The sequence below is a fragment of the Trachypithecus francoisi genome, unplaced genomic scaffold (genome assembly GCF_009764315.1).
Source record: "Trachypithecus francoisi isolate TF-2019V2 unplaced genomic scaffold, Tfra_2.0 Lachesis_group0, whole genome shotgun sequence".
Taxonomy (NCBI): domain Eukaryota; kingdom Metazoa; phylum Chordata; class Mammalia; order Primates; family Cercopithecidae; genus Trachypithecus; species Trachypithecus francoisi.
In genome coordinates, this window is record NW_022681453.1 from 137,652,986 (window position 1) to 137,678,919 (window position 25,934).

The window sequence follows — 25,934 nt, forward strand, 5'->3', positions numbered from 1 at the left end:
TTCTTTCTTTCATCTATCTGTACCAAGATAATTTTCCTTCCAACAACCTTGTTACCCATTCCTTTTACATACTTCTTTCCTGAAATCCTCCTCTGATCAATACTTCCCTTTCAACATCTAGTTTTATTATCCAACTATAGATTCTCTTCCAAAGCCAGTCTTACATTCTAAAGTCCATTTGTTTATTTTCTTCCCCCCTTAACTCTCAAAAAACTCTGAGCTAAACAAAATGCATAAAAGCATCTAGAATACCGTCTCTAAATCTACAGCAAGAGGCTATAAACCAAATGCCATCAGCAGTTAGTCAGGCAATATTCTTGACAATCAACAGTGACAACTGCAAAGACAATTGATACTTAGCTTCCTTGTAGAAGAACCAATAGGACATAGTAGTTATTGTGACAAATTCAAGAACCCATCCCTTATCTAAGGTATAGCAATTGCTACGAAGTCTTCTTAATTTTTTTAAATATAAGCTGGAAGGTCAGATTTTTTCTTAAAAGAAGAAATAAATCTGAATTTTCATATGAAATATACAATTAATTCACCTTTCTAAAAACAATGGTAGACCTATATTTTCAACCTTTTATAGCACATATTGAATTATTCTCTAATTGATTCAAACATACATACCTCATCACAAAACCTGGAGGAGTGCTAAGCATATTGCAGGCCCTCAATAAAAGTTGACTGATGCCGTAACTGAGTCAATGAACTTATTCATACCCTCCACTTAGGGAGGAATTTCTGGACTGTTTCAGTGCTTGGGTAAGGTTAAGAAATATTACATTGAGTATGATGAAAATAAGGGAGATACAATCACTTTTTTCTTTCTAACCAATTAAAACACTATGGTTTTATACTTCATTTGTTATCAACTAAACCCTATGATTATGATAAACTAGTTTTAGTATACTGCACACCAGCTTTAGTGACTTCTTTATTCCTGAATGACTATAGGCCTTTAATCAGTAACCACTGAAACTGTATTGTATTGGTCCATGTCTTGCATGTCACCAATCGGCCAGACTTATTCATTCTTTCCCTGTGAAAACACCACTAAACGTAATGACTTGAATGGTATGCTAACCTCCATAAGGGAATTATAACATGCGAAAAAAAAAAAAAAAACATGAAATTTGGAAGCAGACAAACCTGAGTTCAAATCCTAGCTATGACACTTGCTGTATATTCTTAAGCAAGTAATAAATTTCCTGGGGGTCTCATTTTTCTCATCTGTAAAATGGGACAATAAACTCCACTTACAAAGCTGTTATAAAGAGTAAATAAATAGGCCGGGCGCGGTGGCTCAACCCTGTAATCCCAGCACTTTGGGAGGCCGAGACGGGCGGATCACGAGGTCAGGAGATCGAGACCATCCTGGCTAACACGGTGAAACCCCGTCTCTACTAAAAATACAAAAAAACTAGCCGGGCGAGGTGGCGGGCGCTTGTAGTCCCAGCTACTCGGGAGGCTGAGGCAGGAGAATGGCGTAAACCCGGGAGGCGGAGCTTGCAGTGAGCTGAGATCCCGCCACTGCACTCCAGCCTGGGCGACAGAGTGAGACTCCGTCTCAAAAAAAAAAAAAAAAAGAGTAAATAAATAATACAAAATGCTTGGCAGTTTTCCTGGCCCACAGTGGAGAATACAAAATATCAGTAGCTTACTTAGTGTGTATCCCTTTGCTTACTTAGTGTGTATCTCAGTTCAGAATGTTTTCTCTTTTTAGCTATAAAGTGGGTCAACTCATATTTACCTAGTATTCACAGTATTTTAACTTCCTATATAGCACTTGGAAACACTAAGAAAATTTGCCAGGTTTCAATTATAAAAGTGAGTAGATGGGCAAACTAATATAACAAAAACACAATTACACAATTTACAGGTTCGTTCATTTCCTAGACATAAAACAATCCAAAGATTCCTTGCTATAAAACAACACTAATACACATTTCTAAAAGTGCTCTAAAGTGAAGGTTTTTAGTACAATAACAAACATACACCACCGGTAGATAAAAAATTTGTGCATACGTGTGTGCGCACATGGACACACACACACACACACACCACTGGTGGATAAAGGGTCATCACTCTAAAAAAGTTAGTTTTTTCCCTTAGTATCAGATATATTCACAATTCAAGGTTTAATTTCATGACAGATGCCAAAGAGAAATTTATTCTTACATTCAAAATACATGTATTGAAACTTTGCTTTCAACTTAGATGAAGTTACAGGGACTTAATTTACTCTTCCATCTAAAACAACAAAATCACAGGACAAAATATAAGAAACAATAGTTTTTCAAGAAACACCACATCAAACAAAGGACAGTGATTCCTGAGGGATGGGAAACAAATAAGGTGAGCCCTGCAACTGGCCCATCTTTCTGCCTTGAAAGAGTGTTTGTTCCAGGCTGGAGCACAGAAAAGGTGTCTTAGTCTGTTTTGTGTTACTATAACAGAATACCACAAACTGGGTTATTTATTTTATAAAGGAATTCATTTCTCACAGTTCTGGATGCTGGGAAGTCCAAGGTGAAGGGCTTGCATATGGTGAAGACTTTTTGCTGCATCATCCCACAATAGAAGGCAGAAGGGCAAGACAGAATGTATACAGACTTTTTAGTGATAAATTCTGTCTTTAAATCGTATCTTTCCTAACTTATTTTACTGTAAGAAGTTAAAAGTAGCCATGCGCAGCATGGAGGACTTGCTGTTTAGATATTTCTTTCACCAGGTATACTAGTTCATCACTCGTAACTTCCACCTTTCATAAAGCCTTTGGGCACGGACACTGTTCAGCCCGGTTACTTGCTACTTTATAACAAGGGTGGCCTTTACTCTAGTTTCCAATACCTTATTCTTCACTTCCATCTGAAACCTCATCAGAACGGCCTTTACTGTCCATATTTCTTTCATTATTGTGGTCACAACCACCTAAGTAATCTCTAAGAAGTTCCAGACTTTCGTTCCTCTTCCCTGTTTTTGAGCCCTCATCAGAACTGCACAGCAATCCAAGCTTTTCTACCTTGCTATACCAAATTCTTCTAGCCTCTATCCATTATCCAGTTCCTAAGCCACTTCCACATTTGTGGGTATTTGTTATAGCAACAGCCCTACTTCTCAGTACCAATTTTCTGTCTTAGTCCATTTTATGTTGCTACAACTGAATACCACAGATTCAGCAGTTTATAAAGAAAAGAAACTCATTTCTCACAGTTCTGGAAACTGGGAAGTCCAAGGTCAAGAAGAGTACATCTGGTGAGGGCCTTCTTGCTGAGTCATTCCATGGCAGAAGGCAGAAGGGCAAGAGAGCACACAGGGGAAGGGAACAAAACTCATCCTTTTATCAGGAACTTGCTCCTGCAATAACTAACCCAATCCCATAACAACAACATTCATTCTTTCATGAGGCCAGAGCTAATGCCCTAATCATGACCTAATAATCATCCTCATGACCTCATCATCCCTTGAAAGTCCCAACTCTCAATATTGTTAAATTGGAGATTAAGCTTCTAACACACAAACTTTGGGGAACACATTCTAGTCACATCAGAGAGGGAACACAGGCAGATCCCCAGGAGACGCCGTAAGTAGAAAAAGTGGAGTGCAAAAATATTAGAGCAGCTAGAGTTTGCAAACAGAATATAAGAGAGGAGAGGGCTTCACAGAGAGGGAACACTGGAAAGTTCTTTAGTCCTCCCCATGTATTCAGCAGAATACTAATGTAAGGAACGAATGTAAGGAAACTGTGAAGCCCAGGAAATAACCACCTAAAAGATGTAGGGGAATCAGTATGCAATATGCACACAGTCTGGGAATAGTGCCTGTGTATATCTCACACTGGTCCTGCTTCTCTAGTCAAACACATACATACATATATAAAGAAACTTGTTACAGGGAATTGGCTTATGCAGTTATGAGGGCTGGTTAAGCAGCTTCTGTAAAGCTGTGTCTCTGCATCTGATATACAGCCCATAGGGAAGGAAGTCAGTAAGGGAATGTCAGGAAAAGACTATCGCAAGCAAGCTGAAACCCTGTAATCATGAGCGAGAACTCCATGAGGATAGACTGAAATCCATGTCTTTTCTTGTTGCCTTTGACTTTGGTGCAATGGTAATTTCTTTTTTTCTTTGAGACAGGCTCTGGTTCTGTCAACAAGGCTAGAGCACGGTGGCACTTATCTCGGCTCAGACTCAAGATATCCTCCCACCTCAGCCCACTGAGTAGCTGGGAATACTGGTTCATGCCACCATGCCTGGCTAATTTTTTGTATTTTTTATAGATCGGGGTTTCACCATGTTGCCCATCCTGGTATCAAACTCCTGAGCTCAAGAGATCTGCCTGCCTCACCCTCCCAAAGTGCTGAGATTACAGGTGTGAGCCACCACGCCTGGCCAGGGCTCTTTTTTATGGAACTAAAAACACATACCTGGCTCATGAGTAAGGAAAAAGTGAAGAAAAATCCAGAGACGGTAGCACAGTTGTAGGCTCAGACACTGTTCATGCCATTGAGGTGAGTCAGCTACAAAAGTGCTTCTTTCCTTCCAGCTTCCAAATCGTGAAAGATGAGTTCTTGTGACCCACCCAATCTGTAAACACACAAGAAAGGAAAGTCTGTGAAATGTAGTTCAGCCTAGCCAAGTTTTCGTATTATAAAGCCATCATATAGAGAGAGAAAAAAGAAAGAAAGAAAAAAACAACAACAGAGCATCAGTGAACTATGAACAACTTTAGCCTTAAATATGTGTAACTGGAGTTTCCAAAGTAGAGGAGAGAAGAGTGGGACAGAAAAATTCTAAGGAATAATGGAGAAAAATTTTCAAAATTTGATGAAAATTATAACTCTGAGATCCAAGAAGCTTAATGACCCTTAAACACAGGAAACATAAAATCTCTACACCAAGGCACAAATAATCAAATTGCTCAAATTGTTCAAAACTAGTGATAAAGGCAAAAATCTTAAAAACAGTCGGAGAAAAAAAACTTTTACATATGAGGGACCAAAGATACAATGACAGCAGATTTCTCATTGTTTACAGACAATGCAGCAAAACGACACTGGAGCCACAACTTTAAAGTTCTGAAAGAAAAAAAAAAAAAATAGGCCAGGCATGAATGGTGCAAGCCTGTAATCCTAACACTTTGGGAGTTCAACAGGGAAGGATCACTTAAGCCTGGAGTTTGAGATCAGCCTGGGCAACCAACCTAGCAAGCCCCATCTCTATTAGAAAACAACAACAATTGTCAACATAGAATCCTATACCCAACAAAACTAGTCTTTCAAAAATGAAGGTTAAATAAAAATATTTCAGACATGCAAAAACTGAAAGAATTTATCACATTCAGACCCACACTACAAAAAATAACAAAGGAAGTTCTGCCAGCAGAAAGAAAATAATACCAGATAAAAATACGGATCTACACAAAAAATGAAAAGCACTAGAAATGGTAACTTTTTGGGTACATTTTTATTAAACCTCTTTAAAAGATAATTAACCATTTTAAATAAAATAAGAATGATATAGTACAAAAATAAAATGTATAACAACACAAAAGGCTGGGAGGAAAGAAGTAGATGTACATGTTTGTTAAGTTCTAATACTGTATGTAAAGTGGTACAAAACACATGTACTAAACACATCCTATGAATGGGCATTTTTGGGCCCTAGTTACAATGATGAAAACCATTTATCCCCTCTCCTTGAGGAATTTACCTCCTCCTGTACTCTCTCAGGAAGCTTCATCAGCTTTTATATTGAGCAGAAAAACTATGGGGTAAGACCTCTTTTTAAAGTGACCTTCTTTTAAATGTTTCAGTTCTACACCAGCAATGCTTCATGGAGCAAATGACCTAAGATGCAGCCACTATTTTAATGTTAAAGAAATATATGCCTGTAGATAAGATATATTGTTATATACTACCATTAAAGTTCATTCTATGGTGACAAGAAAGGACTGAAAGTTCCACCTCCAGGTCAACTGAGATTACAATCAACATCCAAGCAAAAGTCCCCAAGTTCATTCGCAATGAAGTTCTACAATTAATAATACTCAAACACATTTTCTAAACTTATTTCAATAAGATTGAAATTACTCCCATTTAAACAGATGTGATTCTAAGAATGTCTATTTTTAGATGGGAGTTGCATAAGTTGCCAGAAATGGATCTGGCAATGTCAAGGTTATGTCTCACTGAAAAATAGACATAATTTAACCTTTATGGGGGGAAATATGCTATCCCACATCTACTCTGGAGCAGATGGATACATGAGCATGAATGTAGGGAGAGAGTGGCAACGGGTGGGCCTTTTTGCTTCAAGCACCCCACCATGTACATACTTGTCCTTTCCTAAGGGGGTAATATATATAAATCTTGTGGCAGCAGAGGGGTTTTATTTCTGTTATTTATTCTGTATCCACCTTTCCTGGACTATTCCAGTGTAATCAAGTTGCATAAACTGACTGACACCATTCCAAGAAAAATTTTATTGTAATGAACCAAAGTGACTAGGGCTGTAATAAGATTTCACAAGAGCACAGGATCACAGGAAATGAAAAGGGAAACACCAGAAAAATGTATAATGTTCTAGCAACTGCCCCAACCTCACATCAGAATCAGTCACTTCCAAGCATTGTCATTGTACAACTCCTGGAAAAGGCTTTGAACTATAAAGCTTCATCTTCTGTGCCATACACTCTAGTAAGTGCTTGTGATACATTTTCTGATGCATTCATTACAAAATCCTTTGAGGTATAAATGATGATGTCCTTTTCACAGAAGACTGAGACTTAGAGAAGTAAAGTTTTCACAGCTATTAATCCTATGAGGTATAAATTATGTCCTTTTCACAGAAGACTGAGGCTTAGAGAGGTAAAGTTTTCACAGCTATTCATGGCTAGACAAGAATATGATGCCAGATCTAACTCTCAAGCCTAGACCCTTACATTCTATTCAAAGCATAAATAAGCCATTGGATCCAGGTATATTCAAATCACACATTGGACCATAAGCCACTACTGCCCTAGAAGTCCACAAGGAAGATAAATTCTCAAGTGTCAGTGGTGAAGGAAAGAAAAATACCATGACTGCAGGTCAAGCTTATGACTGAAACCCCAACACAGAGCTATTAGGAAAGCTGGGCTGGAACATAAAGCCAAGGATTAGAGGCCTCTGAAGCCAAATCCCTCCCCTAACCCCAACTTAACTCGTAGGACCAGCTGGCTCTACGGGAGGTGGGAAACGGAAAAGATGAGAAAGCTCCAAGCCACAGGAGATAAAAGGGAGAAAAGAAGGTGGTCAGGTCGGCCCCACAGAACTTCCAGGGATTTGAGAAAAGAGGATAAAAAGTGAGATGCATTTATGTACATGACCTGTCAACATACAATAGTCTTGTCCTCTAGTAAATATGTCCATTCGAATGTCCCTAGAGCTTACCCCTCCAATTATCAACACTCCATCATGAAAGGAGAGTAAGCAGTTTTTGGGAGAGGTAATTCACCATGGGCCCTGAGGGTGCCTGCATGTTCTTATTGGTTTTGCCAAGAATGCAAGGCCCTGACCATGTCTTACCTTGGCCTTTTCTCAGAGTTGTGTTTGCAGGGAGCAGTCCCGAGGGATGAGGTAATATCGCCCCCCAAGACAAGCTTGTTACTGCTTATAATAAAAGCAACAGACTCCACAAGCACAGTGTTCCTCTCCTGTAATACAACCCACTGCATGTGTAGGCATCAATCAAGACCCACCTGTGTTGGACTTGGGTCTAATCCATGGGATTTGTGGACATAGGAAACCAGCATTAACACTAAGCTCTGGCTACTGCTTTTGCCATGAGTAATAAAGGCCTGTCTCTAACGCAAGGGTCTCAGTTTCAGTACCCATGAAACTGTGGCACGCTAACCTGTTAGCTTGCAAGTAGGATAAAATCTCAGACTCTTTACAGTTCTTGACAGCAGGAGGGTGGAATGAAGTGGAAGAAACTTGAATGCAATACTGCCCCTTCCTTAGACTAGAAGTTATGTGACATGGCCAAGTATCTACTTTCCCTCCTAATTAAGATCACCAGTGGGGAGTTACTATGTTAGGGAAATTTCCTCATATTTATTGAGTTAACTCCATTTAGTCTTCAACCTCACAGGCCTTGAAATTTTCTTATTGTGATATGCTTTATAAATTACATGTTGGTTTGGTTTAACTCTCCTTTTAGATTCAAAAGCTCTCTGAAAATAAGAAAAACTATTGACTCTTTAACACGTACATAATTTTGGTTTCTGTTCAATATTATACTCTGTGGATATATTAGCACATACAATGTGCTAATTGTCAGCATGTTGATCATCATCACTATTAATGTTTTTAACTAAGAGCCTACAAATACAGAGCCCATTCACCCACCTTCCTTACTCTTCTTCCAGGAAAATGGAAGAGTACAAAGCATATGACATTAGGAAACAGGCCTAGGTTATGACTTTCTCTTCTGTGGCTCTTCTGATCCATTCTACAGAAACACTGAATGTATTTTAGACACAGAGATAGCAACTAAATTCTGTTTTATTCATACCATGCACATTATTAACCACTTGGCAACACAGTTCTAGTCAGGAAATGTAATTTTAAACTCTCAGCTACTTAACTCTCATTAAGTTGAGATGTGAGAAATACTAGTTATGATCCTCAAATGACATTATTTGGGGTTTCTCTTTGTAGCTGGTCTCCTGGAAATACCAGTCACATTGACTTGTCACTTGGGAATAGTGATTTCCCATTTCACTAATTCAGTAAAGAGACCCTGGAGTCTTCCCAATTGTGGGAGGGCAGAAGCTGTCCATAGCGAGATTTGGATATCTGCTCAAAGTACTAGGCAAACATTCTTTTTGCCCTTCAATATGTTCACATTTTCTTACCATTAAATATGCAAGATACAAAGGGCTTGTTTTAGGGTACACACTCAGGAGAAGAAAAGCCTGCCTGGCCTGCTTTTACATAGAGGGCCTTAAGTCCTCATGCAGGCTATGCGGAAGTTCTCTTAGCCTCATGAAATTCAGCACAGTTCAGGAGAGTTTACAGTTTGGAGGAAAAGCTCTGTAGTAATAACCAGAGTTATTTAAACTGGAATTTTCCTCCTACTTATTGTCTCTTTACCAACCAGTCTGGAGTCAGATTTATCAGTTTGGGTTCTTTGAGGAGCAGACATCAAGATGGGATTATATGTGCAAGAAATTTATTGGGCAAAATGTCTGCGAAGGACAGAAGAAGAAAGGTTGAATTAGAAGAATCTTAGACGTCAGCACAAATCTAAGAAAGTTCAGCCAGGCCAATGGAGAGTCCTTGAGCCAGAGTCACCTGTCAAAGGAGTTCCACATCTCCCAAGAACAGGACTGCCGTAGCATCTTTGTTGTGCTCAGTCATTGGCTAGGAATGGCTGATGGGAAGTGTGGCCTCAGCGGGATACAATGCTGAATTCAGAGCATAGCAGCTGGGGCTGTTCATCAGTTATGCCCACTGAGGTAGGAAATCTGAGTGGTGCATTATCACATCCACTACGGTAGGCAGCCTAAGGATGGATGAGGACCCAAGTTTCTAACCAGACAACACATCCTCATGACCAGCAGATATAAGAAACAGCTGCATAAAACCCACCATTGCCTTCATTGTGGGCAAACTGCTGGGGGTGCTTCCACTACATCACAGTGTTCCCTTTATGAGGGCCCAAGAATAATACCTCCTGTGGCTCAGGGCCTGGCAAAGCTATTCCTCCTGCGCAACTGGTATGTTTTCATCCTGTATACATAAAGATTTTCTAGCTGATTTCCTCTTTGTCTTAACTATCAGAAAGTTAGAACCAGACTGGGGTTCTACCTTCAGCTTTAGGTACTTTTCTTTTTCAATTATTATCTTCTATAATTCCTTTACTCAGCACAACTGTTCTCTGTGAGTGATCTACAATGCTTTTCTGAATTAAGACAAGAAATAATTACCTTAACCTAGGCTGGTACCATTTAGAACTAAAAACACTAGATTTTAAATGCTTCCATTTATTCTTTTTATGATAACTTCACATACAGGTCAAATTCTTTCACTCTAAACCAGTGCTATCTAGTAAAAATACAGCATGAGCCACATGTAATTTTAAGTCTTTAATAGCTACATTAAAAAGGTAAAAAGAAATAGGTGAAATTAAGACAATTTAAGTCTTTGGAAGCCTACTGTATATTTTCTACTTACAGCACATCCCAATTTAAATCGGCTATACTGCAAGTACTCAATGGCCACATGTGGCTAGTGGTTTCTGTACTGGACACTGGAGGTCTAAACACAAAGACTATGAATCATGAGAGTTAGAAGAGCCTTAAGAACCACAACTGTATCTGATGTGTATTCATATTGGCTCTCATTAAAGATTTCTGAGCTCCTGGGGGTTTCTTTTTTCTTTTTTTCCCTTTTTTTTCTTACTCCTGGAGGTTTCTAATGCAAACACTAAATCTAAGAAAAGATGAGTTCTCCTGACAGGGGTAATGACCATGAAACCCTAAGATTTCTGGAATTTTTCTTTTAATTTCTCTATGTTTGTAATGTTTTCACTGGATCACCTTCGGCTTCTTCTGAGAAATAAAGTAATGTAAAATACTCATGTACATCTACTAAGAAACAAATAGAGATGCATTATCTAGATTAAAAATTATTTAGAAATTAGAATGTTAGAGTATTAAAGTAGGGCACAAAATTGAACTAATAAAAGTACTTTAAAGCACACTTATTTAGATATTTTGACGCTCCTTGTTTTGAAGCCAGCTCTAGAACTTTACACCTCAATTTGGGATAAGAAGAGTGTTTTCTATTTGAATCAGGGCTGGAAGACCACAAATGTGGTTAGATTTCTGAGAGTTAAGAATTTGATTTTTTTTCAGGCATTAACCTACAAAAGCCTCCATTTCCATACCTGGTGCATAGAGTAATGCTTACCTTATAAAATAGCTATGAAGATTAATAATGTTATATATAAGCTTTGTAACAAGCAAATAGTAAATACTAAATAAATGGCACTTATCATCATTGTTAATCACAAAAGACTGTCAAATTCAGGTATTCTTAATCTGGGGTCTGCAGATCCTTGGCCCATGGATAAAACTGCGGGGATGGAGAGCCCTAAAATTGGATGGGGAAAAAAATTACATCTGCACTTTCATTAACCTCCAAGCAAAATTTACCATTTCCTTCCATTATGAATAAAGGCAACATAATAGTATTAGAAGGACCTGTCACTTTGCACCAACAGAAGTCACACATACTTTCATATTAAATTTCTGATGTTACAGACATCACAAAATCTCTTACGTTTATCAGCTTTTTGAAATTATAGTATTAGACCTAATCTTGCTAAATGTTATTAGTGTATCAATACATGTTATTAATGTATTTTTAAAATTTCAATATAATTTGGTTTCCTTTGTAATCCTATGTAATTTATGAACTTAAAACTTAACTTCTCATTATTCTGAGAAGGGGTTCAGCAGCTTCACAGGATTGCCATGGCACACATAGAAAAGTTAAGAATCCCTAAATTTTAGTCTATCTCTTTGCTTCCAGAAAGCCAACCAAGTCTGACAACTGAATACCTGCCTGAGCTAATTCCCAGTCTCGGGTTTATTTTTCTGTGCGTGACTTGATAGGAAGATATTACGGTCTGGTACATGACTCCATCAGTTAACCTATTTGCTGAGCTCACCTTCAGCTTATACCTGGCATCTTTCCTGAATTCTGTGTTGAGCCTTCTGAGGCACACACAATGAGCTGACAAGCTGATTTTGTGGTATGTTCTGTTCACACACCTGGTTGGCCCCCACTAGATGCCAGGCCCATGATGAAGCTGGGCAGTGATTCTCAAGCCTGATTCCAGACCAGCAGGCAGGATCAGCGTCACCAAGGAGCTTATGAGAATTGCGGATTTTCAGCTCACACCCTAGACTTCCTGAACAGAAATTCTGGGGTCTATCAGTGTTTTCTCAAGCCCTCCAGACACACACGCTGGAGTCTGAAATCCACTATGCTAGGGAATAAGAGGTCTGTCCAATCCTGGAAGGAGAGGCTCCCATCTCCAACCATGGTTGAGACTAACACCGCTCCTGCAACTGGGGTTGGAATTTCAATGCAGGTAGGGCTGGGGGGGGGGCCAATGAGTTGAAAGCCGGAGCAAGAGGACTTGTTTTGTTCCTGCACCCCGATTTTACTTACATTACCCGGGGCCTCGAGGGTGACTGATAGAGATTAGCCCTGAGCGTCGGCCCCTCGGCGCCGCCACTGCACGGCGAGAGAAGGGGAGTCAAGAGGGACGCTTGAGTCCCTTGATTGTCGTCGCCTACGAGCTCGCTGGGAAAACAGCCCCAGACTTGCGAACTCTGCGCAGCTCTGCGGCCGCTTGAACACTTCCCGGGTCTTCCGCCCGGCGCTAGAGGGCGCACTCCGTGACTGGAATTGCGGTCTCCGCAGCCCCCCAGCCTCCGGTTTTCAGGTCTCCGCTGCCTCCGGAAAACTACAAGTCCCAGGATGCCCCGCGCGGGAGGGTCACGTGGGAGGGGCGGCGGGCGCGGCTAAATAGTCTCCATCGGCCATTTTGTGGGAGAAGCCGCAGCGCCGCCTCTTCTCTCGCGTCCTCGCAACCGTCGCCGCCGCCTCTTCCTCCGCCTCCTCCTTCGCCTCTTCCTGCCTCCTCCCGGCTTCCGCCGCCGCCACTCCAGCCTAATCCCAACCCCAGGGCGAAGCGTTTCCTTATTTATTTCCCTTTTCTCGCCACTACAGCCTCCTGACACGGTGATCCGGGCGGGCCCCGCAGGAATTTTATCCCCTCACCGGCCTCACACTAGTATCGCATGTCCACTATCCAGAACCTCCAATCTTTCGGTAAGATCCCGTCGCCGCCGCCTCCCTCCCTTGCCCCGCGCGCCTCCGGGCCTGCTGCCCGCCTGGATCACCGCCCCTAGGGGCCCCCTTTCTGCCCTCCCCGCACCCCTAGTGGGGCTTTGTCTCGGCGCCCAGAAAATGGCGACGGGGCCCCTGGCGACCCCCTCCCCGAGGACAGCGCCGGACTCCGAGCCCTCCTCTCGGAGCACCGGCCGCGGGCCATGCGCCACCCCCTGCCCCGTCCTTGACCCGGCTCTCACCTCCACTTCTGCCCCTTGAAACCTTAGCGACCCTATTTCGTGAACTCTTAGAGCGGCCCTGCTACTTGCAAAGGGGATGCCGGGCCAGGAGAATTACGAATCGGCGCCCGTTCTCTGGCAGCCCCTGGGGGCACTTAGGGAAAGATGCGGATGCAGGCCTCTGATCTGTCACTGGCCAGTGGTTCAGTCTTCTCTGCTTGCGTAGCAATTTGTAAAATTACGCCTCTTGATATATAGCTAATCTACTTTTTTTTGGCAAGGCACAGTTACGGTTAAATGATTAGGGTGGGCATATTCGAATGTTTATGTTTTCATCAGAATGTAATCGAGATGACGCACATTTTTATAGCAGCTGCAATATTAAGGTTTTCTAAGTCTCCTTTTTCTCGTTAGAGGACCATATTCAACGATAACATCTGTAACAGCGTTTTTCTACAATGGACATAGCTGTCCAAATGTTTCTCTTTTTGTGAGAGTACCTTGGGGGTTTTATTAATACTCCACCCCCATCTCCATTCCTACCGGCAGAAACAGCAAAGACACTAGAACCTTCATTGATGGCTGTCAGGATTGGTAGTATAATGTATTTGTGGAAAGTACTTCCTAAAAAATTTTTCTACTTTGGATATTTTTTGTATCCGTTTGCAGACCCCTTTGCTGATGCAACTAAGGGTGACGACTTACTCCCGGCAGGGACTGAGGATTACATTCATATAAGAATCCAGCAACGGAACGGCAGAAAGACACTGACTACTGTTCAGGGCATTGCAGATGATTATGACAAAAAGAAACTTGTGAAAGCTTTCAAAAAGGTAAAAGGATTAGGAAGAAAGGATTAGAGTTACTGATGCACACGTCTGAACTGGATTATAATTCACACCTTTATATCAGCGTGGATGAAAATTACTAGACCAAGAAAGCTGTTCTCATGTTTGTAATTAACATGTAAATATTTAGTTATTCTCCCAGTGTGGTCTCTCATTTTAAAAGAAGATTCGCGTGGCTTTCAAATAAACTTAAATGTGAAATATTTAGTTCTTGATGTTACACATAAAATCATTTCCTTGTTTACAAATTAAATTGGAAGGATTGTGGATTATAGAAGACAAAATCTGTTTCTCTAAATATGATCTAGCTTACTGAAATGGTTAATTCTGTTCTTATGGTGAAATAAAACCTCATGTTAGTTGACTAAATTTTGTTGTATATTTATGCACTTTTCCAGAAATTTGCCTGTAATGGTACTGTGATTGAACATCCTGAATACGGAGAGGTTATTCAGCTTCAAGGTGACCAAAGAAAAAACATTTGCCAGTTTCTCTTGGAGGTGAGTGATTGGGTGCTTTGTGTGTAACCTTGAGATTGCTTTTAAAATCGTATTTAAAAGCAACATGATTTGTTTTCTACTAAGTAAAAATCATACGAATGAAGGAAATTAGGTGAAATAAAGACATGGTACTTACTTGGAAAGTAAAGACCTCTGTCAGGTTTATTTTGTCATTAGAGTATTCTGATCATTTCTGTATATACATACACACGATATTTCTTGGTATGTAAAGTATTCAAATACGTGTTTAATTGTTGGCTATCAGCAGTGCATGCCACAGACAACAGTGTTGCAATAAGCTGTTGATAGTGATTCTTTTTAATTACTCTCCCATGTTTTCTTAATGAATTTATATATTTCTCAGAGTTATTTTGCTAAATTAAATTTTATTTTACAGGTTGGCATTGTCAAGGAGGAACAGCTTAAGGTTCATGGATTCTAAAATGAACCTAAATACGTGGAGAATTTCTTGAATAGTTTTGTTCTCTAAACTCGGTTTGGCTGCCTTGTGAAATGATTGCCTGCAGTAAACGGACTTTTCATTTATTTAATCATTCAAACTTGCATTCACATCTGCATGATTACAGAAAACATGGGGTATGTAGGCTAGTAACACATAAGAAAATTGCAGTAAGATGGTAACAAAACCTCATATTTGTCTTTACATGTTTCCAATGGAAAATGTTTTGAGTGTTTATTGTTCAGTTTATTACGTTTCACTTGATTAAACGTTTTTTGTTGTTGTATTAAACCATGTACGTTGCAGCTTAACAATAAAAAAAAAGTCTATGAATCCTTGTGAGCAATTATGCTCCCAAATCGAAGCAAGTAAAATACACGTTTTGTCTTTCTTAATTGGAGTTCTCCTTCTGCAGCTATCCCTTCGGATTAGCTTCAGCTGTTATACCCAGCGCTTAGAGGGGAACCTTCGTTATATGTAGCTTCTGGTTTTCATTTACTGATTTAAGAATAGAAGCAGGAGTAGAAATTCAGCCAGAGCCACTATTCATGGCAAAGCAAGTGAAAGTTGTCAAAGAATTTATCAGATTGTAGTATTAAATGTTGCTAAAGAGTATGAAGTTTAACAATATTAGCACATAGAGTTCTCTTCTGTGTTCTTATCAGTTGTTACTGAGTTGCCAACATAAATCTATCCCTAAGTACCAGATACTGTAATAGTCTTGTGACATAAAGTATATTTAGTCACAGGCACTTCCCTGCAAGTGTAGGTTGATGGTAGCACTGTCTTACAGATGGAAAACATTTGGCCTCAGGTTAATTTCCCAAGAGTGTTAGAAAGTGACAGGGTGTCAGCCCAGAGATTCCAGCCAGGAAATTTCTTTCCCTACATTCATGGTTTTGGTATGTGTTTCAGCAAAGGGAACCAGAGCCACAGATGACAATGACGAGGGGTGGTAGTGGTGTAAGAAATAATGACCAGCCACGGTGTTTCATGCCTATAATCCCAGCACTTTGGGAGGCCAAGGCGGGCAGACCACTTGAGGCTGGGAGTTTGAGACCAGCCAGGCCAATATGGTGAAACTCCATGTCTACTAAAAATGCAAAAAATTAGCTGGTGCGCAGCTGTAGTCCCAGCTGCCTGAGGCTGAGGCATCAGAATCTCTTGAAACTAGAGGGTGGAGGTTGCAGTGAGCCAAGGTGGAACCACTGCACTCCAGCCTGGGCAATAGAGCAAGACTCTGTCTCTTAAAAATACATATAATTTGCAGTTCTTAATTAAGAGATTTCTGGCCGGGCGCGGTGGCTCAAGCCTGTAATCCCAGCACTTTGGGAGGCCAAGGCGGGCGGATCACGAGGTCAGGAGATCGAGACCATCCTGGCTAACACGGTGAAACCCCGTCTCTACTAAAAAGTACAAAAAACTAGCCGGGCGAGGTGGCAGGCGCCTGTAGTCCCAGCTACTCGGGAGGCTGAGGCAGGAGAATGGCGTGAACCCGGGAGGCGGAGCTTGCAGTGAGCTGAGATCTGGCCACTGCACTCCAGCTTGGGCGACACAGCGAGACTCCGTCTCAAAAAAAAAAAAAAAGATTTCTGCAGCTCATCTTCAGTTCCAGGCTCCTTTCTATTAAGTAGTAGTTATTTACTTGGTTGTACGAGCCATGCCACTAAAACCATTTAGCCACTGCAAAGAAATGCATCTACAAGGGCAAGCTTTTTAGCTTACTACAGTTGGATAAGGATGGTATGGGGGAAAAAAGTCTTATTTTGGGGCCAGTGAGCCCTAATGAGCCCTTGCCTGTATTTTAGTGATACTGGTGTTTGGGAAAACAAAAGCAGCCCCCACAAAGTTGCCCCTTAAAGACAGTAACTAATAAATAGGTTTGTGATTTTCTCACCTCATCCTTCCTCCAATACAGTAAGACAGACTATTAAGAGGTATACACCAGAATATAGACCCAAATTTGATAAGCTCATTTCTGGAAAACATCAGTATAGTTTGATGAAGATCAAGAGGTTTGGGAGAGTTTTCCAAGTTATTAAGAACCTCCTACTTTTTCATCTGTAATATTGTATAATAGCACCCTGTTGAGGGGTGCTATGGAAATAGTAAAGCAGAAGTTTATATTAACAGCCACATTCAAGTGCAGCCTAAATAAATACATCTGCTGAGAGCTGAGCTAGTGCCAAGAAAAGAATTTATATTAGATGGGAAAGAAAGCAGCCCTCATCCTGGGACCCATAGACAAACAAGCTCTGTAGTAATCACTTCCTGTGTCAGTCCAAAGTGGGTGGGATTAAAAGGCTTGAGGAAAACTCTGGATTTCATGAAGAGCACCTTTCCTGATTCTCTTCCCTTCAGCCTATGAGTTCCAGACACCTGATTGGACTTTGAACTTGTGTGGCAGTCCCAATCTTTAGAGCAAGAAAGAGACTAGGAGGCATTGTGTAACTGTGGAGGAAAGATAACATGTCTTAGAGATGCAGCAAATTGGCAGTAGCCAAACTGCATATCTCTCTGTCCTCCATGTTAGAAGGTCTTGATCTGCAGTTTCTTTAGTGGTTTATACTTCAGGGTGCACAATGCATAATACCAAGTAGAAGACAAATAGGTTTATCCCTAGACTTTTACACTGGAAGACACCATTAGGAAGTTAAGACCTTTGGTTGCATCATAGCCTGGAGTAAAGTGCTGCCAGCAGCAATGTCCTCTGCCTTTCAGTCCTGGCTCACCTGAGGCGGAGGAAACCCCACAGAAGCAGTCTGATCAACCTGCTTAGGAACTTGAGTAACAGGAACTGTTCTTTTAACCATTCTAGAAACGGGGTGGCTCTGATCATATGGAAGGGACAGTTCTAATGCCAGTCATGATGGCAGTTAACCAAAATAACTTGAGAAATGCGGAGTGGTAATGCAGGCTTCTGTGTGCCATGTGTGTGCCACCAGCCCGGCTCCACCTAATGGAATGGGTAATGACAGCTTGGGAAAAGGCAACCTCATTCGACCACCTCCACACACCAGTTGCACTGGGTTTCTGAGGACTCTGCTTACCAAGCCAGAGGTCCATTTGGGAGAGAAACAAAGGCATGATCCTGCTGTAACTAAATCCAAGGGAGTCCTCAGTTGTAGACTGTGATGACTTGACAAGCAAGAGGTAGCCAGGTGACATTGTGCTTGTCTGGGATCAAAGGGCCAAGTGAATCAGCTAGAATTAAGCAGGAGCAAAATTATATCAGGAGGCCTCAGCATTGAACACTCTTCACGTAGTCATGTAGGCACTTAACTCCTTTTTATCTAGATAATGAAGCATGGAAAAAAATCATAAATCAGAGGAATAGGCTATATTTATTTCCTCCTGGAAAACCATTCAGAGGGGAATTAATACTGATGAGAGGAGGGAATGCCAGACTCCTCCAATGTTCCTTACCCAGCATCATTGTGTTAGATGACTTTAGGGATTCTCTGAGCTACACAAGAGAACATAAAATGGCAATTTAAGACTGGGCACGGTGGCTCACACCTGTAATCGCAGCACTTTGGGGGGCCAAGGCAGGTGAATCACCTGAGGTCGGGAGTTCAAGACCAGCCTGACCAACATGGAGAAGCCCCACCTGTACTAAAAATACAAAATTAGCTGGGTGTGATGGTGCATGCCTGTAATCCCAGCTACTCAGGAGGCTGAGGCAGGAGAATCACTTGAACCCTGGAGGCAGAGGTTGTGGTGAGCCGAGATCACGCCCTTGCACTCCAGCCTGGGCAACAAGAGCAAAACTCCATTTCAAAAAAAAAAGAAAAACTGAAATGGCAATTTAAACTCAGCATTGGCTTGTAAGGATGCCATTGTGGGTCAGGTGGCTCACCTGGTAAGTCATCAGTCTGATTTTGAACCTACCACGGGTAACAGTAGATCTGCTGTGGTATGTAGATAACTCTGCACCCTGTGAACTGAGGGCCCTGATGCTGCATGATGCTGGATCTAGGTGCCTTCATCTCAAACTAGTGAACAGCCTACAGGCATTTTTCATGCAAAAAGCAATAACATATAGAAGGGCGCCATTCATTCAAGGCACTAAAAGAAGTTTAAAGCCCCCACAGGGAATCTAATTGATCTCAAGCCTCATGCTGTACTTCAACTGCAGCTCCCTGTTACTAGCCTAGAAGGTTTTGAAGGGCCTCGGGTCTATAGAATGGTCCAGAAGGAGGCTAGCTTTAATCCCAGAGTTTGTCTCCATGTGTCCTTTACCCACTCTTACCAGGACCCCAGACCCCACCTCCCGAGTCCACTGAGCAAGGAACAACATACTGTCTGGAGAGTGGAGATAGAACTTTTTAAAAATGTTTTTATTTTATCTATCTATCTATCTATGTATCTATCTATCTATTTATTTATTTATTTTTGAGACAGAGTTTCACTCTTGTTGCCCAGACTGGAGTGCAATGGCGCGATCTCAGGTCACCACAACTTCTGCCTCCCAGGTTCAAGCGATTCTCCTGCCTCAGCCTCCTGAGTAGCTGGGATTACAGGCATGCGCCACCATGCCCATCTAATTTTGTGTTTTTAGTAGAGATGGGGTTTCCCCATGTTGGTCAGGCTGATCTCGAACTCCCGACCTCAGGTGATCCGCCTGCTTCAGCCTTCCAAAATGCTGAGATTACAGGTGTGAGCCAACTGTAATTTTTCTATTAGAAATACAAAAATTAGCCAGGCATGGTGGCACACTCGGGAAGCTGAGGCAAGAGAATCAGTTAAACCAGGGAGGCGGAGGTTGTAGTGAGCCGAGATCACATCACTGCACCCAGCCTGGGTGACAGAGCAAGACTCTGTCTCAAAATTAAAATTAAGAAAAAAAAAGAAAAAGAAAGAAAAGGCCCACCTCCACCCACTCCCTGATCATAAACATCCACTCTTAGTGCATCACTGCCATTGACTTGTTAAAAAAACACAGAAAAGCTTAGCCCAATACTAGCATCATGAAGAATAGTAAATGAGTGGCCAGACACACTGAATGGGAACCAGTAACAGCCCACTTGGTAGATGAAGTATGTTGTAATGAAATACAGGGTACCCGGTGAATGATGCGATTACAGAAGAAATTGAAAGGGGCTGATTCCTGCAAGTATGCAGTCCTTTATCACCCCCTTGTGGCCACTTAAACAACTGGGAGACTCCTGGCAGTTTACATACATTATGAAGGTTTAAGTTGCAATCATCATGAAAGCACCAGCTGACAGGTTTGATTTTGTCATCACTCAACTGTGATCCAGAAATTAATCTAGCCAATCATTTATTATTATAATTCATATACATCAATTGCAATTTTTTTTTACCTGGGAGAGACAACAATGTTTTCATGGTCTTGCCCTGGGGATATATAAAGTACCTCAGCTGCTATCTACTATGGTGTTGTTAGCAGGAATTTAAATGTAAACAGAGACTTCTGTTTATAGCCTTCAGGGAATGAATGATTAAGCTAGAAAACAGTCAAGGCTCCTAAATTGTTGCTTGTTGAGAAACACAATCTGGAATTTGGATACACATACCCTAAATATTCAGTGCTGTCAGTCTAAACCTCTGTCTTAGGCCAATACACAAGTTAATATGCCTTTCACTTACAAGGTTGCCTAAAGACTTTTGTCTGGGAAAAGCAGTGTCAGGATTCCTTAAAACCCCTCAATGCCACAATACATGATGCCATTCCAGTAGATCTGAAGAACCCAGAACAGGACTCATTTGGAAAACTAATCATTAGGAACGTACTCACTTGCAGAGCCTCTGGCAGATCTCACCTGCACAGGTAGGGGAGGGCAAATGAGAGCTCAGTAGTAACCTGGAAATGGTGCTCTAGGGATCTGGTCCCACAGGAATCAACAGCAGCATCACCAGATGGGCCCCTGATTAGAGATCCCCAGAAGAGGTGTTAAGAGGTATCACTTTAGAAAACTTACTATCTCTTTAACAGCAGATCCTTTGGGCCTTTTTACATTGTTATCAAGCATTGCCCCTCATTTTCTCACTTCTCTTGCATTAATAAAAATAGCTAATTCCTTTCCAACACTTACATTGTAGGTCCAGCTCTGAGAATTCTACATGCATCAGCTCATATAATTCTCTTCAGAGACATCATGACCCAGCATAGATTCCCTGGCTTACCATCACAATCACACCCCTTGCAAATATCATCTCCCCTTGATCCTTTCTCCTTTTTTTTTTTTTTTTAATTCATTTGACAAAACCCCAGTCCAATCCTTGTTCAACCTAACCATCTGACTGCTCCACAACAGCACATAACACCTGGAGATAGCTGGCGGGGGCGGGGAGTGGGGGGGCAGGGGGAAAGATGGCTTTTCTTTCTTCCTTTCCCTTTACCAGTCCCTCCTCCATTCTCCACTGAGCAAGGTGAAGGCTTTGTCTTATCCGTCATTGAGATATTTGACCATCTTCATTTTCCCACCTCCAAGTCTACCCTTTGGAGGCAGTGTTGCATACTCTGTCCTCTTTCCCATACGAGGCATGAAGTACATTTGCTCCACCCATCAAAACAAATCCCTCCATTTGTGTCATGGGTGCCATCTCCTCTTCTCCATAAATTACCACTGTAATTACCTCCTTTCTTCTGAATCATCAGTTCTTCCTCTCTACTGGATCATTTTCATCAGATGGAAACATTATCTAGTACTGCCAGTCTTTCAAATAGAAGAAAAGAAAACCATTGATCTCACATTCCCTTCAGCAAACAAAGAAAGAGCCTGCTTCTTTACCCCCAAACTCTTTCCCCCATTGGCCTCATCTAAGTAAATGGCACTGCCATCCATAGAATTGCTCAAACTTAAAACTTTATCTTTGAATCTTCCCTTCCTTTACTGCCTCTACCCCATCCGATCTAATGGGGTCTTACTGTTTCTACTTGCAAAATGTATCATATCCATCCTTTCCCCTACCCCAATTCCTGACTAATACACCTGACAAGCACCATTGTTTTGCACCTGGATTACTACAGTAGCTCTCCAGCTGGTCTTCTTGAATTCATTCACAACACAGAAGCCTGAGTTTTCTCTAAAATTCAAGTGAGATTATATCAGTTCTCTGCACAAAATCTTCTGAAGGCTTCTCATTGTACTTAACATGAACCAAACATATTACAGTGGCTTACAGGATGCCACATCACCTGTTCCCTGCCTATCCCTTGTTCTCACCATCTACTCTCTGACTCTCCACTACACACATGACCAGACCCACTGGTCTTCAACCTTAAAGCATTTGCACTCCATGTTCATTCGGTTGGTCCGGAATACTCTGCCCTGCTCCCCATCTCCCTTCTTGTCCCTCAATTTCAGTTCAAACCTCATCTGAAGGAGCCTATCTCTGACCACCCAATCTAAATAAACCCCTCACCACCCATCCCTAACACAGCACCCTGTATTTTGTTTTCTTTATAATATTTATCTTTATTTAACAACATCTTGCTCATTGTTTTGCTAGTTTACCTTGCATCTCCTTACCACTAACATGTAAGGTGTACTAGAGATACTCGTAGGAGATGCTGTCAGTGCCTCACCCATATCCCTTAGCACTCACCTTTCCCACAGATGTGCCCTGGATGCTCCAACTGCAAGCATCTGTGTCCAACTGCAAGCATTGCTTGAGGGCATTCCCTGCCCACAGGAGCATGCAAGGGAGGGAAATACTTGAGATTGGGACAGGATGGAAATACTAGGGAGTTAACACCTGCCCCCTGCACCCCTCACACTAGCAACCTTCAATCAGTGGCAGATGGAAATTACTATATAAGTATCCCAGCTGGAAATACTAGGGAGTTAACACCTGCCCCTGCACCCCTCACACTAGCAACCTTCAATCAATGGCAGGTGGAAATTGCTATGTAAGTATCCCAGCTCACTTACCCTCAGGTAAGAAAAGCATGGAAGCATGGTCTACACTGACTCCCAGGATTTCCCAGCAAGATTGGACCTCAGTTGCCGATAACAGTAAACTGTCAATAAAGTACCATTTATTGGCTCCCTTACCTTCCCTTCTCTGTCTCATTTTCCCATACCTCTCTACCTATGCTTTCTGAGATCACCTCCCAAATAAACTACTAGCACTTACATCCTTATCATAGCCTTCTAGGGGAACCCAACTTAAGATATCTTTGGACCTCCCACCCCAGTTTAGATCAGGGTCTGAAATACAATAGGTGCTCAAACCTATTGTACAAATGAGTAAATCTCCCTCCCTGTGACCACCACTCACACTTTGGGAAATTCCAGTCTTATCTATTAAACGTAACATATCTGTGTGTCATTTTCCATTTTGAAGACATTTGGAGCTTGTACATCTCTGAAATGGGAAGAGGCTAGATTTTTGTAATAGGATTGCTTGAACGTAATTATTTCTGGTAAGCCACCTCCTTACTCTTTCTTTCATGCTTCTCCCCTGGAGTAGGGGAAGAAGAAGGGAGTTCAGTTCCGGGAGAAAGGGAGCTGGAAAAATGAATGCCTGGCAAGGACATATGCTACCAGGGCCTTGGAAAGACTTGGGGTCTAGGCCCCTTTGCCCTTTGCTGACATTTTCCCAGTGGCCTAGCTTGCCCAGATGCTGGGTGAGAGTTAGTTATCTTATCACAATCATTCTACACACGCAAGAAGTATCCATGGGGAAAAGGATGGATTATTTAGTTGAAGGTGTTAGGAAATTTGGCTCAATGAAGAAAAAGTTGGGTCCCTACTCCATACCACAAACACTAGTGGATTACAGATGGATTAAAGACCTAATTGTGAAAGGCAAAACTGTAAAGGTAATCAAAGAAACCTAGAAAGATATGTTATGACTGGGACAAAAAATAAGGGTTCTTTAATTGGTAAAATAAGCTGGGTGCAGTGGCTCACACCTGTAATCCCAGTGCTTTGGAAAGCAGAGGAAAGAAGATGGCTTATAGCCAGGAGTTCTAGGCCAGCCTGGGAAACAAAGCAAGACCCCATCTCTACAAAATATTTTAAAAATTAGCCAAGCGTAGTGTCACACACCTGTAGTCCCAGATATTGGGAAGCTGGGGCAGGAGGATTACTTGAGCCCAGGGGTTTGAAACTGCAGTTAAGCTATTATCACACCACTGCACTCCAGCCTGGGTGACAGAGTGACACCCTGTCTCTGAAAAAATAATATGGTAAAATATACATAACATAAAATTTATCATCTTGACTTTTTTATTGCATATCACTCCTTTACTATACTAAACTAGAAAAAAAATGTAGTACAGTTATTCTGAAAAAGAATACTGGGACCATGTGATAGGGCAAAGCAACTAGAACATGATTAAGAAATCAGGCACAGTGAAAGACACACTTGGACGTGCTCAAGAGGCGTTTCACTGCCACAAAACAAGGCAGGGGAGGGATTCTAAAATATATAGCAGAATGCACTTCTACCCTTAGAAGCCAAAAGGCATATCCTATGTTGGTGTGAGGAATGGCTTACTTTCTGATGACCATACATGGGACTAACTATTTCAAGTGCCACTAGGAACTCCAAAGTGTTTGTGTGTATGTGTGTGTGTGTGTGTGTATAGTGTGTATATATAGTGTGTGTGTATATATATACACATACACACAATATATGCACACACATATACATATATAGACAAAATTTAAGTTTATGTGTTGAATTATGTGTTAAGTTTATGTGTTGCATTTACTTTTACAAACATATATATATGCACATATGTGTTGCATTTACTTATACATAATATCTATATTTTATATAGATAAAGATTATATATATTATATCTGTATTTTATATATAGATATTATATATAAAAAATTTTGTAGCCAGGTGCAGTGGCTCACACCTGTAATCCCAGCACTTTGGGAGGCCGAGGCGGGTAGATCACAAGGTCAGGAGATCGAGACCATCCTGGCTAACACGGTGAAACCCCATCTCTATAAAAATACACAAAATTAGCTGGGCGTGGTGGCGGGCGCCTGTAGTCCCAGCTACTAGGGAGGCTGAGGCAGGAGAATGGTGTGAACCCGGGAGGCGGAGCTTGCAGCGAGCCGATATCTTGCCACTGCACTCCAGCCTGGGCGACGAGCAAGACTCTGTCTCAAAAACAAACAAACAAACAAACAAAATTTTGTAAATGCAACATATAAACTTAATTGAGGATTGATCCCAACCTTCTAAAGCCAACTTCTCTGGCATCAAGGAGGAAATAGTTGATTTTTTTTAACATTCCTATGTAAGTTACATTTATCTTCCACTGAAATGACTAACCCCACCACCCAAGTAAGTGACCTAACCACAGAAGGGTACAGGACTGGCTCCTGGGGTCAAATAGGTGCTCTTGCTTCATTGCTTCTTGCTTCTTCATTGGTCATGCCTTAGCATGGTTCCTCCCTCTCCCCTTCTCAAGCTGGTCCCTAGTAAACATAGCCCTGGCAAAAACCAGAGTTACTACCTCTGAACTCTCTTGGCTAAGAGGAGCCTTCCCTCAGTGTGGACTGAGAACCCATGCCCCAGAGGCGCTATTCCAATCCAGTTGTATGAAGGGAGTGGGTGTAGGAGATAAAATGGCTGAAAGGAAAATGGAAGCCATTGGTCCCCATCTGCAGCTACAACTTAAGATGACTATGGCTGGGCACGCTGGCTCATGCCTGTAATCCCAGCACTTTGGGAGGCTGAGATAGGTGGATCACCTGAGGTCAGGAGTTCAAGACCAGCCTGGCCAACATGGTATAACCTCATCTCTACTAAAAATACAAAGATTAGCTGGGCATGATGCCATATTCCTATTGTCCCAGCCACTCGGGAAACTGAAGCAGGAGGATCACGTGAACATGGGAGGCAGAGGTTGCAGTCAGTTGAGACTGTGACACTGCACTCCAGACTGGCTGACACAGTGAGACCCCTTCTCAAAAAAAAAAAAAAAATGACTATGAAGTGGTCAATGTGACATATGCAGAAGTGCAGAGGAAAGGATAGGCAGAGATGGCA

General features: G+C 41.7%; 1 protein-coding gene and 1 long non-coding RNA gene across 3 annotated transcripts in view; one reads left to right on the forward strand and one right to left on the reverse strand.

Annotated features, from left to right (window-relative positions):
• Nucleotides 1-12,609, reverse strand: part of LOC117083922 — a 73,352-nt gene extending 60,743 nt beyond the window's left edge. For both annotated transcript variants that reach the window (XR_004437254.1, XR_004437253.1), the window contains exons 1-2: nucleotides 12,233-12,609; nucleotides 4,433-4,592 (exon numbers count right to left, since the gene is read on the reverse strand). This is a non-coding gene — a long non-coding RNA (uncharacterized LOC117083922). The remainder of the gene's footprint in view (nucleotides 1-4,432; nucleotides 4,593-12,232) is intronic.
• Nucleotides 12,426-15,321, forward strand: EIF1B (eukaryotic translation initiation factor 1B). Its single transcript, XM_033212117.1, has 4 exons — nucleotides 12,426-12,898; nucleotides 13,807-13,970; nucleotides 14,384-14,485; nucleotides 14,883-15,321. The coding sequence occupies exons 1-4, from the start codon at nucleotides 12,868-12,870 to the stop codon at nucleotides 14,925-14,927; spliced, it is 342 nt and encodes a 113-aa protein (XP_033068008.1). The 5' UTR covers nucleotides 12,426-12,867; the 3' UTR covers nucleotides 14,928-15,321.
• Nucleotides 15,322-25,934: the final 10,613 nt, after the last annotated feature.